This window comes from Trichomonas vaginalis, chromosome I (genome assembly GCF_026262505.1).
Source record: "Trichomonas vaginalis G3 chromosome I, whole genome shotgun sequence".
Taxonomy (NCBI): Eukaryota; Parabasalia; order Trichomonadida; family Trichomonadidae; genus Trichomonas; species Trichomonas vaginalis.
Genome location: NC_067203.1, coordinates 20,378,948 through 20,391,071, shown reverse-complemented (window position 1 = coordinate 20,391,071; position 12,124 = coordinate 20,378,948). Strand labels below are relative to the sequence as shown.

Below are 12,124 nucleotides of genomic sequence, written 5' to 3'. Positions count from 1 at the left end.
TCATTGTAAAGAAAACAAACTGTCCATATGAATTAAGATTTATTGACATCAGAAATTATATAGCGGGTGGACATTAGACCAATTCACTCAAGATTTCGGAAACAATAAATCACGTGTTAAATCCTTTTTCCCTTATCAATTCATCACATGGGAAAATTACGAAGAAGAATTATATAAAGGGAACCATTCACGAAAGATTCATTTTATTCAGCATTAACACAAGAAACAATATCCGATTCAGATTATCAAATATATCTCAATGATGCTAAAAATTTAAGAATAGATTAGAATATTTTATTCATTATTGCAATAAAGATGTTGAAATTATGATTGACCCAATTGATAAAATTATTGAAGAAACATTTGTTTATAAAATTGACATGCTTCATAATCTTTCTTTATCATCGAATGCTTCAATGATTCGTTACGCTTTAGCATATAAAGACTTTAATCCTAATGAAAAATATCCTGAGGAAGAGATAGAATCAAGTTTTGAATTAACGAAAAAGTATTGGAAATATAAAATTGAATCATATAAGAAACAAGATGAAAAAGCAGAAAGGGATACTAAAAATAATGTTTCAATGGATGATTTTCAATACTATCACGATTTAATCCTTTCATCTAAATGCAAAATGTGTGGTAAAGCGTTTACATATGCAAATAAACCATCATTGGATAGAATCGATAATGAAAAACCACATACCAAAGAAAATTGTCAGTTAATGTGTTGTTATTGCAATGTCGTAAAATCAAATAAAGATGAAGATGTTCAACGTTTAAGAATCAATTTAAGAAATTATGCATTAAAAAATAATTTACCAATGACTTTAGATTCAGTTGAAGCTTATCACATTCTCCGTAATGGAATTACTGGTGGTTTATCAAATGTTCAACATCGTGTTAATCTTAAAGGAATCACGCACATTAATAAACTTTCATATAATCCAGAAACTAAAACTGTATCAAATGAGGACACCACCAACATTATGACTCATTTCGTTGGAGTTGACTTTAATTCATTATATCCTTCATCATTTTCATCTAATCCTCATGATTTCATTCAATATACTGACCATAAAATGTGTATGCCGGGAAGATTGAATGGTGTTATCATTTGTGATACAGCAACAAAGAAAGCAAAAGCATTGGGAATTATTAGAAAGAAAAATACTTTATTCGTGGCTGAAGTAAAGGGTCACATTGATGAAAAATACATTAATGATTACATAAACTTTTTACCGATAATAAGAAACTTAGATATTATCACAGATGAAAAAACAATTGGCAGTTTTATGTATAATTACATGAAATCAAACAATCTACCAGTTGACCAGAAACAGAGGAAATTAACTCAGTTAGCATCAACACACAACCAATATCAACCATTTTCTTCTTATTATCTATGGTATCTAATCGACAGATTTCATTTTATCATCGATGATATTCAATCAATTTTAACATTTACTAAAAACACTTGTTTTAATGAATTTGCGAAGAAATTCATGAACGAAAGACAAAAGGCTGAATTAGAAGGAAATAAAGGAAAAAGTTTATTTTGTAAGATTTCACTTAATGGATCATATGGTTACGATGCAATGAATACACAAAATTACGCAAAGACTAAAATAACGAATGCACAGAAGGCACGCGTTGCATGTATGTCAAATAAGTTTAAAAACATAAGAGAAATAGGTGAGGATACATATCAAGTGATGCTCAAAGATAGATTTTATAGATGTGAAACATGTTTACAAGAGGCATTCTTTACTTTAGATAATGCAAAATACTGGTATTTAGTTTTCATTTATGATTTTATGTATAAATGCATGGATGTTAATCGTTTTCATTTCATTGAAGGTGATACTGATTCATCTTATTGGGCAATCGCTGGCGACCCAAATCTTCCTAACACTCAAGCATTTCAAGCAATTGTTACCGATAAACAATTTTATGATAAAAACATTTTCAAATTCGCACCTTTTGATTTCTTCTGTTTTGATGAGAAATTTAAACCTAAATTAAAGAATAAAGCTGAAGAAAAAGCACATGAGAAAAAATTATTGGGTTTAGCAATTGAGAAACAAGGTGATAACATGGTTGCTTTATGTCCTAAGTGTTATACATCATTCAACGGTTCAATTGATGGAAGTGATTTTAAAAAGATTGCACAAAAAATGAAAGGTGTTAGTTTACGACAAAATAAACAATTAACACCTAAAAAATATTTGGATATAATAAATGATAAAGTGATATTTGATGGTCAGAATATTAATTTACAACTTAAAAATGGGTCAATGACTCGCTTAACAATTGGTAAGACTGCATTAACAGGAGCACACACTAAGGCTGTATGTTGTGAAAATGGATGTTGTATGCCATTTATTTAATACAATTTAAAATTTTATTTTTAATGAAATGCCACAGAAGAGACAAAAGGAACCGTTAATGATGGTTTTGATACTATGATTCAAAGAGGCGGGCACCCTTAAACATTTATTTTATTTTTATATAAATGGATACCATAAATTTAAAAATTTTAATTGATGATTTAGTATTTAATCAAAACTTTCTTAGTTATTATGAATTAAAAGCATATCTCCAAAAACATAATAACAATATAACGGGTGATGATATGGATTATTATTATCCGTATTATAAAAATGAAATTTTGAAATATCATGATAAAATAATTTCTAAAATTAAAGACAAAATTAAAAATAATGAATATGTAAAGGGAAAAACTAAATCACAACTTAAACAGTTGAAAGATTTCAAAAATAAAGTATTAACAGAAGAAGATATTGATGAATTATATAATTTATATAATCCTGAGCCACAAAAACCAAAGGAACAAAACACCCAGGTCCTTCAGACCATAAATGAAGCACGAGCTTTAATTTATGATTCATTAGTTAAACCATATTCAGCCCGACTTTTAAATGAAGATCAACTTTTGGAATTCATCCTTCAACATAAACTCGAAGCGGGAAAGTATATCAAACCTTTATATACAGCATATTTAAAACAAATGAATAGAATACATCCAGAATTAATGAAGGAAGGAATGAAATCCAAAACTTCATCATCCAAAATCAAAGCAGATAAAATTAAACCACTTGCAACACCAAAACCTCCAACGACAGTACCGCCTCCTCCTTCAGTTAATCCTTCATCATTCACTTTATTATATCCATTTCAAACATTAAAGAAACAAAAGATTTTAAAAAGGATTTCAAGATATTAAATAAACCAATTGACCCAAAAATTCAACCATTAAAGGAAAAATTTAGTCGCCCTTCATTTTCCATATCCATATTCATACGAAATCGATCATCTGGAATATTCAAAAGGAAACGTTACTTATTTATTTGCCATTAACATTAACACTAGATATTTATATTGCATTCCAGTGAAAGGGAAAACAGAACAGGAAACAAGAAGAGCTATACAATACTTACTAGATCATGAAAGAGTAGATAATATCAGGGGTGATGGTGATAAAGGATTTCAGGCAGCTATGACTCATTATTTCCCACAAATTAATTTTTTCTTCTCATCCTCTCCATATACGTTTCATAATAAAATAGTTGATGGTAATGAGAACTCTTAGAGATGCGTTAGGGGTTAACGGTCAGATATACTGGGATGGAAATCATGACTCCATCATACAGCAGTTAGTATATTATTACAATAATACATGGCATAGAACAATAAACATGAAACCGGTGGAAATGAAAAATGATATTTCAAAAGAATGGGAATATATTAGAAAGCAAATGGAAAGGTTAAATGATGTTAAACGTGAACAAATTAATTCGGGGCTCATGAATTTTAAACAAGGGGATAAAGTTTTGATTCATCTCGATTATGGAAAAACTGATAAATCAATGACAAAAAGAAGACGAAGATTTGACACAATAGCTGAATTTGTTAGATATATTAACGGCAATGCATTAGTTGAAGTTGACAATAAATTAATAGAAATTCCGATTTATTTTATTACTCCATTATATTTAAATAATATTTAATTTTTTTTATTTCGTAAGAAATGAGTGACAACGAAGCAGCCAAGAGTCCGGACGATGAATATAAAAAGAAACTAAACAGAATTAAATCAAAAATATGCTATTACAAAAAGAAGCCACAATGCGGTGGGGTTGATGCCCATAAAACTAATGGAACTGAAAACGATAAAGAGAAGAAGGAAATAATCGAAAAATTAGAAACTTACCGTTCAATCCTTAAACTGAGTGAAGCAAAAATAAAAGAATTTAATAGAATAAATAAATTGATTGGAAGAGATGAATTTAATAAAGATGAATTTTTAAACTCAATCCAAATTTAATTTTTATTCCTCTTTGACAACATCTCTCTTTCCATCATTACTGCATAACCACATTTTCTCAATTTTAGTGGTTTGTTATTTTTAACATGTTCTTGCATCATTTTTATCATTTCCTCCCTTGTTATGATTCGTGGTAAATTTTGAGCTTGTGGGGTATCCATTTATGATAAAAATAAAAATTTAAATTATGCCGTTCTAAAGTTTGTGACAACATGACATTTTGACAACAACACAGGAGGAAGGCAGTTATGAATTATTTTTGAAGAACTGAAGGTGCTACCATGTTACCATGTGCTACCAGGTCATTTAACTTCTCTGAAAAAGTGTGACAACATGACATTTTGACAACAACACAGGAGGAAGGCAGTTATGAATTATTTTTGAAGAACTGAAGGTGCTACCATGTTACCATGTGCTACCAGGTCATTTAACTTCTCTGAAAAAGTGTGACAACATGACATTTTGACAACAACACAGGAGGAAGGCAGTTATGAATTATTTTTGAAGAACTGAAGGTGCTACCATGTTACCATGTGCTACCAGGTCATTTAACTTCTCTGAAAAAGTGTGACAACATGACATTTGACAACAACACAGGAAATGATTTGTCATGACTTCATCGGAATGAGTGTAAATGACCCAAAAATAAAGTTAGTTTTAAAATTATTTTTATTTTTTTATTTTGTATGTAAGAACAGAAATGTCAGTCGAAGCAAAAACATTCACTAACAAATCTAATGGCGAAACATTCACAAAAGGCACTTATAACGGTATTGAAGTCTTACGTAGAGACAAGGATGGTTACATTAATGCAACAAAGATGGCAAGAGAAGCAGGAAAGTTAAACCATTTAAACAGATTTCTCAATAGTGCTAAAATACAGGAAATTCTTGAGTTTTGGATGAACGAATACGGTGGAGCCAAAAGTGGCTCGACCTCAAAACAAGCATTTTATGAGCTTACTAAGGGTGTTATAAATGAATTCAAAGGTATTTACATACATCCTGACCTCGTTCATTTTGTTGCTGAATGGTGCTCTGTAAAGTATGCATTTTATGTCAAAGATATTATGGACTCCATAGACAAGAAAGTTCATGAGAAATTCGATGAAGAAGAACTTGAAGATACAGTAGAGAATGCTAAACCTTTGTTTGAAGAAGAAGTTGGAAAAATGTGCGAAAAACAATTAGAACATGAACGTGAGTTATGTTATGGTTATAGAGATTCTCCATACGAACTAGACCAATGGGAACAAGAAAATTTAAAGAGAGAATTTAGAGAATATGAACTCGCTAAGATAGCATTAGAAGCTGCAGAAAAGAAGTTAAAAGCTTGGGGTTGTTTTGTACAAAAATATTGTGAGTAAATGAACCATTTATTTTTATTGAATTCACCAAAAATAATTTTTAGGGTAGATGGTTAGATCTAACCTCATTTCTAACCTCATGACATTTTGACAACAACACAGGAGGAAGGCAGTTATGAATTATTTTTGAAGAACTGAAGGTGCTACCATGTTACCATGTGCTACCAGGTCATTTAACTTCTCTGAAAAAGTGTGACAACATGACATTTTGACAACATTTACGAAAATATGATGCAGTCCAAAAATAAAGTTAGTTTTAAAATTATTTTTATTTTTTTATTTCTATATAAATGACGGCAACAAACAACAACAGCAACTATATCGTTTCTGATGAAAAAGTTATTGATTCATTAGTTGAGGAATTAGTTATGACAGAAACTAAAACCCTCAATGAAAGAATTGGTGAAAACATGATTGATTTACATAACTACCTCAAACATGATGGAGGAAGAGGAAGGAAAACTGGTATGGCTTTATTAGTAAATAAAATATCAAATTTAACGATTATAGATGTTGATATCAATAAATCGTACAATGATGAACTTAAAGAAACAGTTAGAAAAGATATTTTATCAAAACTTTCGGATAAAGATGTTATCGTTAAAACCGCTTCAGGAGGTCTTCACATTTATTGCAACACTAATTTCTTCTATGCAGTTTCGAACAGAATGATTAAATGTTATTCCTGCAATGATTATGATATCGACATAATGACTTCAATGGATGATTCAAAGCGTTCATTAGTAGTCATGGCTGATTCAAGAGTTCGCAAGAATGCATCAGAACCAATCAATACATACTCATTCATTCGTGGAAGTTACGATTCAACATTAACCAGAACAGTGAATGATATATTAAATGATTTGAATATTAAGGTAAGAGTTGAACAGAAGAACGAAGAAATAAAGAATATCATGAATGAAAACAAAGATGTAAACATTGACGATAAACTTGCCCAGAGCATAGTTGATGGCATCTGTGATTTTGAAGTACATAATGACGGTGGAAACATGAATTTAGAAAAAGAAGTTACATTATTCACACTGTTTCAAGCTATTAATTCGTTACCTAATCATTTAATTAATGAAGCATACGATAACGTTTATAACTTCTGCAGTTTAACAGAAAATGCTAAAAGTAATTTTGAAAAAGCACGTAGTAGATATGCACATTTAATGACTTCTCCATTTGTTTTAGTGAAGATTCTAAAACTATATCAAAAGGAATATTATGATGAATATGTTTTACCTTTATTACGTAAGCCAAAAATAACATTTGATATCAAACTTGATGACTCGTTTTGATAACAGATATTAGACGCAAGGCTGAAAATCATCAGTATAAAAACAGTTCTGAAGTAATTGAGGATTTATCACGTGTAATCCGTTTTGTAGATTGTGGAAATAAATATTTCATTCAAAAGGACTATAATATCCACGACAAAATGAATCAAATATCATTCGTTCTTCAATCAAACATGAAAGAGTCACTCAAAATGATTAAATTATTTAAAGAAGAAGGTAAAACAATAACAGCATGGGATGTACTACTAAATCAATTGTCTTCATTAACCGTTAAGGGTGTTTGCTTTAAATCTGATTCCCCAGATGTTTTCTCAACGTTTCAGGGTTATAAATACAACATTCTTGAAAAGCCTGATTACTCAAAAATTGAGATGTTTATGAATTTCATTAAAGAAGCCATTTGTGATAATAACGATGAAGTGTATAAATACCTTCTCGGTTGGATTGCATCAATGATTCAACATCCTGGAATCAAGAATGAAACAGCAATTATTTTGAAAGGACTTCAGGGAACAGGTAAAAACAGATTTACAGATATTATTTCTGAACTTCTCGCTGGTTATTCATGTAAAAACATTACTGAAATAAGTGAGCTAACGGGTAATTTCAATTCAGTAGTTGAGAATAAAATGTTTCTTGTACTTAATGAACTCAAGAATGTAGGTGAAGACAGACTCGCAAACTTCAACGCTTTGAAATCAATTATTACGGATAATCAAATTAGAATTAATGAAAAGAATCAACCCAGAAGAACTGCTCAGAACGTTGCAAACTTCATTTTCGTAACTAACAACGTCTACCCTGTCAAAATTGAAGTTGGAGACAGAAGATACGTAGTTTTAAGGGTTAATGGTAAATTCAAGGGTCAATTTGATTACTTCAAGAATTTAATGGATTCATGCACTAAGGAATTTTATGATAATTTACTGACGTATTTTATGCAATATGACCTTTCATCATTTAATGTACGAATCATACCGATGACTGAAGCCAAACAAGATTTAATCGAGTTATCAACAAATCCTTTAGATGTATGGATAAATACACATTATGATGAATTGTGTGCAGGTATGACGTGTGAAAATGCTCTATTCTGCAAACCATCAGACATGAAAGACAAAAACTTTCAAATGAGTATTAAGGATAAATGTGATAGGAAACATAGAAGAATAGACGGTAAACAAACATGGTGTTATGTTTTGAAAGAAGAAATGAAAGGATTATATAAACAGGTTGAACCAAACGATAATGAGGATTCATTTACTGACGATGAAATACCTGTAAATGAAGCTTTATAAAGTATGATTTGAATTTATTTTTGCATTAATCCTCCTGTGTTGTTGTCAAAATGTCATGTTGTCACACTTTTTCAGAGAAGTTAAATGACCTGGTAGCACATGGTAACATGGTAGCACCTTCAGTTCTTCAAAAATAATTCATAACTGCCTTCCTCCTGTGTTGTTGTCAAAATGTCATGTTGTCACACTTTTTCAGAGAAGTTAAATGACCTGGTAGCACATGGTAACATGGTAGCACCTTCAGTTCTTCAAAAATAATTCATAACTGCCTTCCTCCTGTGTTGTTGTCAAAATGTCATGTTGTCACACTTTTTCAGAGAAGTTAAATGACCTGTAGCACATGGTAACATGGTAGCACCTTCAGTTCTTCAAAAATAATTCATAACTGCCTTCCTCCTGTGTTGTTGTCAAAATGTCATGTTGTCACACTTTTTCAGAGAAGTTAAATGACCTGGTAGCACATGGTAACATGGTAGCACCTTCAGTTCTTCAAAAATAAGTCATTATTGAATAACCTGTAAACATTAACGTAAACATTTATTTCTGCAGTTCATTCATTACTTCATTACCTAATTAATTACAAACATAAAATATATTTAGTTCATTCAATGAACGCGGTAAGCCTGCAAAGTAGGCTCAAGCACATTCAATAAATGCGGTACCATGCGAATACAGTCATAAATGGTGGCATATAATCTTTACCCAAGCCTGTTGGATTTGTTGTGAAAGTATGTGAATGATTTCCTCCTGGTTCAGTTGGTCGAAAAGTCTTTTTTGCTGAATGGTTATAATCTGGAGATAAAACGTCATTGCCAGCATAATATTCTGAGTTGTATAATGGATGGTCTCTTAATGAGTGACTATGGTCACCAGAAAAGTTTGTAGTTCCTGTATGAGTGTGCGGTGGAAGGTTTGCTTCAGTAATTTTCTTCGAACCTCCTGTTTGCTTTGAATATCTAGCACAATAGAGGAATTTATCTACAATCTGTTCCCACATACCGAAACCTAAAACTTCTGAAGGATTTGTTGAGTTCATTGACGTATAAATAGAACCAATGGGGTAAATCATCTCAAGAATTGTATTTAATCCATTATGAATATTGAATTTATTATATAATATTGAATTTGGGTGAGTATTTAAAACTGGTCTTGTTATCAATATTAACGTATTATTTTTGAAAATTGCTTTTCTAACATCTTGAAATTTTGTGATTTCAGACCAGTTTCTTCCATCACTACTGATATTTACTAAATCACCACATCCTAAAGCAATGAAATACCCATCAATATAAAATAAATTAGTAAATCTATAATTTTGAGTAAGTTTTGGAGTGAATGAATAAACCAATTCCCAATTTGATAAATCCTGTGATAAATAAATATGTCTGTTATAACTTACAGGATATGAATAGACCATTTCACCTGAAACGAGAACATAAACATTTGATCCATAACATAAAGCTTCAATGTCTCCATCAGCTTGAAAAATTTGTTCAAATTGACCTTGTGATATTGAAGATGATCTATAAATTTTATCATTTTGTAGGATAAAATACATGTTGTTAATGTAATACCACTTACTTGTATAATCAATTTTCAAATCTGATGACATCATACTAAACATATAATAATTTATCCCATCCTCACTAATGAAAATTTGATTGACTTCATAAATTAGTACCCATTTATTATTAACACATCTAATAGGATTATTTGGATATTTAAATTTAGCATCTTGATTTAAATTACATTTGAACCATTGGATACAATCGAATGAATAACAAGGGCAAAAATCATCTTCAACCGTTATCATTCCCATAAATTTACCGTTATTATATTCAACATATAAAATTATTGGATTAATGATTGGCTTTCGTGTATCAGGATTCAAAACAGATGGAGTAAATGATTCATAGTTTTTAAAATCATTTGTTTTAAAATAATAAAGCACTCCAGCTGTATAAAATAAATACATGGTCACTCCATCGAAACATATCCATTCAAAAGAATCTATATCAAAGGTTTTATCTGATGATTTCATAAAATTTAAAAACGGTGGAGTAAAATAGACCTCTGATTGTTTTATTTCTTCATTAACAAATGATATATTAGCTTTCTTCATTAACTCACTATCCACATATTCCTTATCTGCCTTCTTCTCTAACTCATCGTTAACATATTCCTTATCCGCTTTAAGGTCTAAACATCCTGAAACCCATCCTGTATCGGCTTTAGTTTTTAAAATCTTTGATGTCCATTCATGATACCATTCAACCCTTTCTTTAATTTCATTATCTTTTTCGTTAACATATTCCTTATCTGCTTTCTTCTCTAACACAGCAGCAACATATTCCTTATCTGCCTTCTTCTCTAACTCATCGTTAACATATTCCTTATCCGCTTTAAGGTCTAAACATCCTGAAACCCATCCTGTATCGGCTTTAGTTTTTAAAATCTTTGATGTCCATTCATGATACCATTCAACCCTTTCTTTAATTTCATTATCTTTTTCGTTAACATATTCCTTATCTGCTTTCTTCATTATGTCGTTTAGGAAACCTTCTATGAATTCCTCATTTAAATTAAATCTTCCAATCTTCAAAACTTTAGGAAATGCATTTAATGTGTAATATCTCTGTTCTTCTGGTGGAATTGATGTTATATCATCCGTTATACCTTTAATTTTTGAATTCATAAATAAAATTTCTTTTATATTTGATATCACCGCACCACCTTTGCAAACGAATTCGAAATGGTCATTTTTCAATACTATCTCCAAATCTCCATATTTCAACCTTTGCGTTTGTTCTGCCGTCTTTGAATTATATGCATATATGGCGTATGTAATGGTCTGAGGGACCTGGTGTTTTGTGCCTTAAGTTGTTGTGGTTGCTGTTGTTTAATCATTTATTATGATTTAAAAATAAATATTTAATCTGTTATCTCATCAGCTATTTTTTCTATTTGAAATTGCCATAATATTTCATTCATGAATTCTAAATCACAATCAAATAGGTCAGTTACTCTAAATTTAATATTTGATAAATCTTTTGAATGAAGAATAAATGAATTCCCGGATAATTGAAACGGATATGATAAAGAAAATGTGTTTAAGTTGATGGATAAAATGTTTTGTATTGATGGGTAAGAGTTAGGGTCTAATGTTTGATGTGAAAATCTCATTGGGGTATTAACTTTATCACATTTGATTAAAATGAAATTGGAACCAGTGTCAGAATACAAAACATCCCAACATCTTTTTCAAAATTTAATATTCCCAACAATGAACGAAGATGAGGAGTACAAATTTAATTTTCAGCGGAAATTTGATAAGGTTATTTATTTCATCAAGTTCAAAAAGTTTATCAGGTTTTGATTTAAAATTTTCTTCATACCATATGATAAATGATTCATTTAAATAACTTAAAATCATGTTAATATCCCATTTCGTTATCACATTATTTATATACATATCATACGTTTTTCATGGTCATCTTTAATAAATGATATATAATCTGAAGGGTCTAAAAGAATGGGATTAAATTTACCACTCACAGAAAACGAGAGTAACATTATAATTCCGCTAACTGTTAAATTTAATTCACAGCTATTATTCGAAATAATATTGATAATTGACATTTTTATTACGAATAAAAATATGGTAAAGCGTTATTTTCCAGTGATAAATAAAACTAGAATAAGATTACCTCAAGAATTCATAAATTCAACGAATAAGAAATTCATTCATGTTATAAATTTTAGTGTTTTCAGAAAATATGAGTCAATGTCATATTCATCAACAGGTTAT

At 30.2% G+C, this 12,124-nt stretch overlaps 7 protein-coding genes and 1 pseudogene across 8 annotated transcripts, besides 1 other annotated feature; 7 read left to right on the top strand and 1 right to left on the bottom strand.

Annotated features, from left to right (window-relative positions):
- Positions 1 to 12,124: part of a mobile genetic element that runs on past both edges of the window.
- On the top strand, positions 327 to 1,189 carry TVAGG3_1019280 (DNA/RNA polymerase superfamily; the record flags this gene model as incomplete). Its single annotated transcript, XM_051254746.1, has 1 exon — positions 327 to 1,189. A coding segment is annotated over one exon (863 nt), but the record flags the coding sequence as incomplete, so codon positions are not given.
- On the top strand, positions 1,506 to 2,390 carry TVAGG3_1019270 (DNA/RNA polymerases family; the record flags this gene model as incomplete). The annotated part of the gene is made up of 1 exon (XM_051254745.1): positions 1,506 to 2,390. One exon carries the CDS (start codon positions 1,506 to 1,508, stop codon positions 2,388 to 2,390), a length of 885 nt encoding a protein of 294 aa, XP_051080319.1.
- TVAGG3_1019260 (uncharacterized protein) lies at positions 3,600 to 4,031 on the top strand (the record flags this gene model as incomplete). Its single annotated transcript, XM_051254744.1, has 1 exon — positions 3,600 to 4,031. One exon carries the CDS (start codon positions 3,600 to 3,602, stop codon positions 4,029 to 4,031), a length of 432 nt encoding a protein of 143 aa, XP_051080318.1.
- On the top strand, positions 4,052 to 4,348 carry TVAGG3_1019250 (uncharacterized protein; the record flags this gene model as incomplete). Its single annotated transcript, XM_051254743.1, has 1 exon — positions 4,052 to 4,348. The coding sequence occupies one exon, from the start codon at positions 4,052 to 4,054 to the stop codon at positions 4,346 to 4,348; it is 297 nt and encodes a 98-aa protein (XP_051080317.1).
- Positions 5,049 to 5,714, top strand: TVAGG3_1019240 (uncharacterized protein; the record flags this gene model as incomplete). The annotated part of the gene is made up of 1 exon (XM_051254742.1): positions 5,049 to 5,714. One exon carries the CDS (start codon positions 5,049 to 5,051, stop codon positions 5,712 to 5,714), a length of 666 nt encoding a protein of 221 aa, XP_051080316.1.
- TVAGG3_1019230 (Prim-pol domain family) lies at positions 6,005 to 6,759 on the top strand (the record flags this gene model as incomplete). The annotated part of the gene is made up of 1 exon (XM_051254741.1): positions 6,005 to 6,759. A coding segment is annotated over one exon (755 nt), but the record flags the coding sequence as incomplete, so codon positions are not given.
- On the top strand, positions 7,396 to 8,316 carry TVAGG3_1019220 (uncharacterized protein; the record flags this gene model as incomplete). The annotated part of the gene is made up of 1 exon (XM_051254740.1): positions 7,396 to 8,316. One exon carries the CDS (start codon positions 7,396 to 7,398, stop codon positions 8,314 to 8,316), a length of 921 nt encoding a protein of 306 aa, XP_051080314.1.
- On the bottom strand, positions 9,122 to 11,223 carry TVAGG3_1019210 (annotated as a pseudogene). Its single transcript has one exon. A coding segment is annotated over exon 1 (2,102 nt).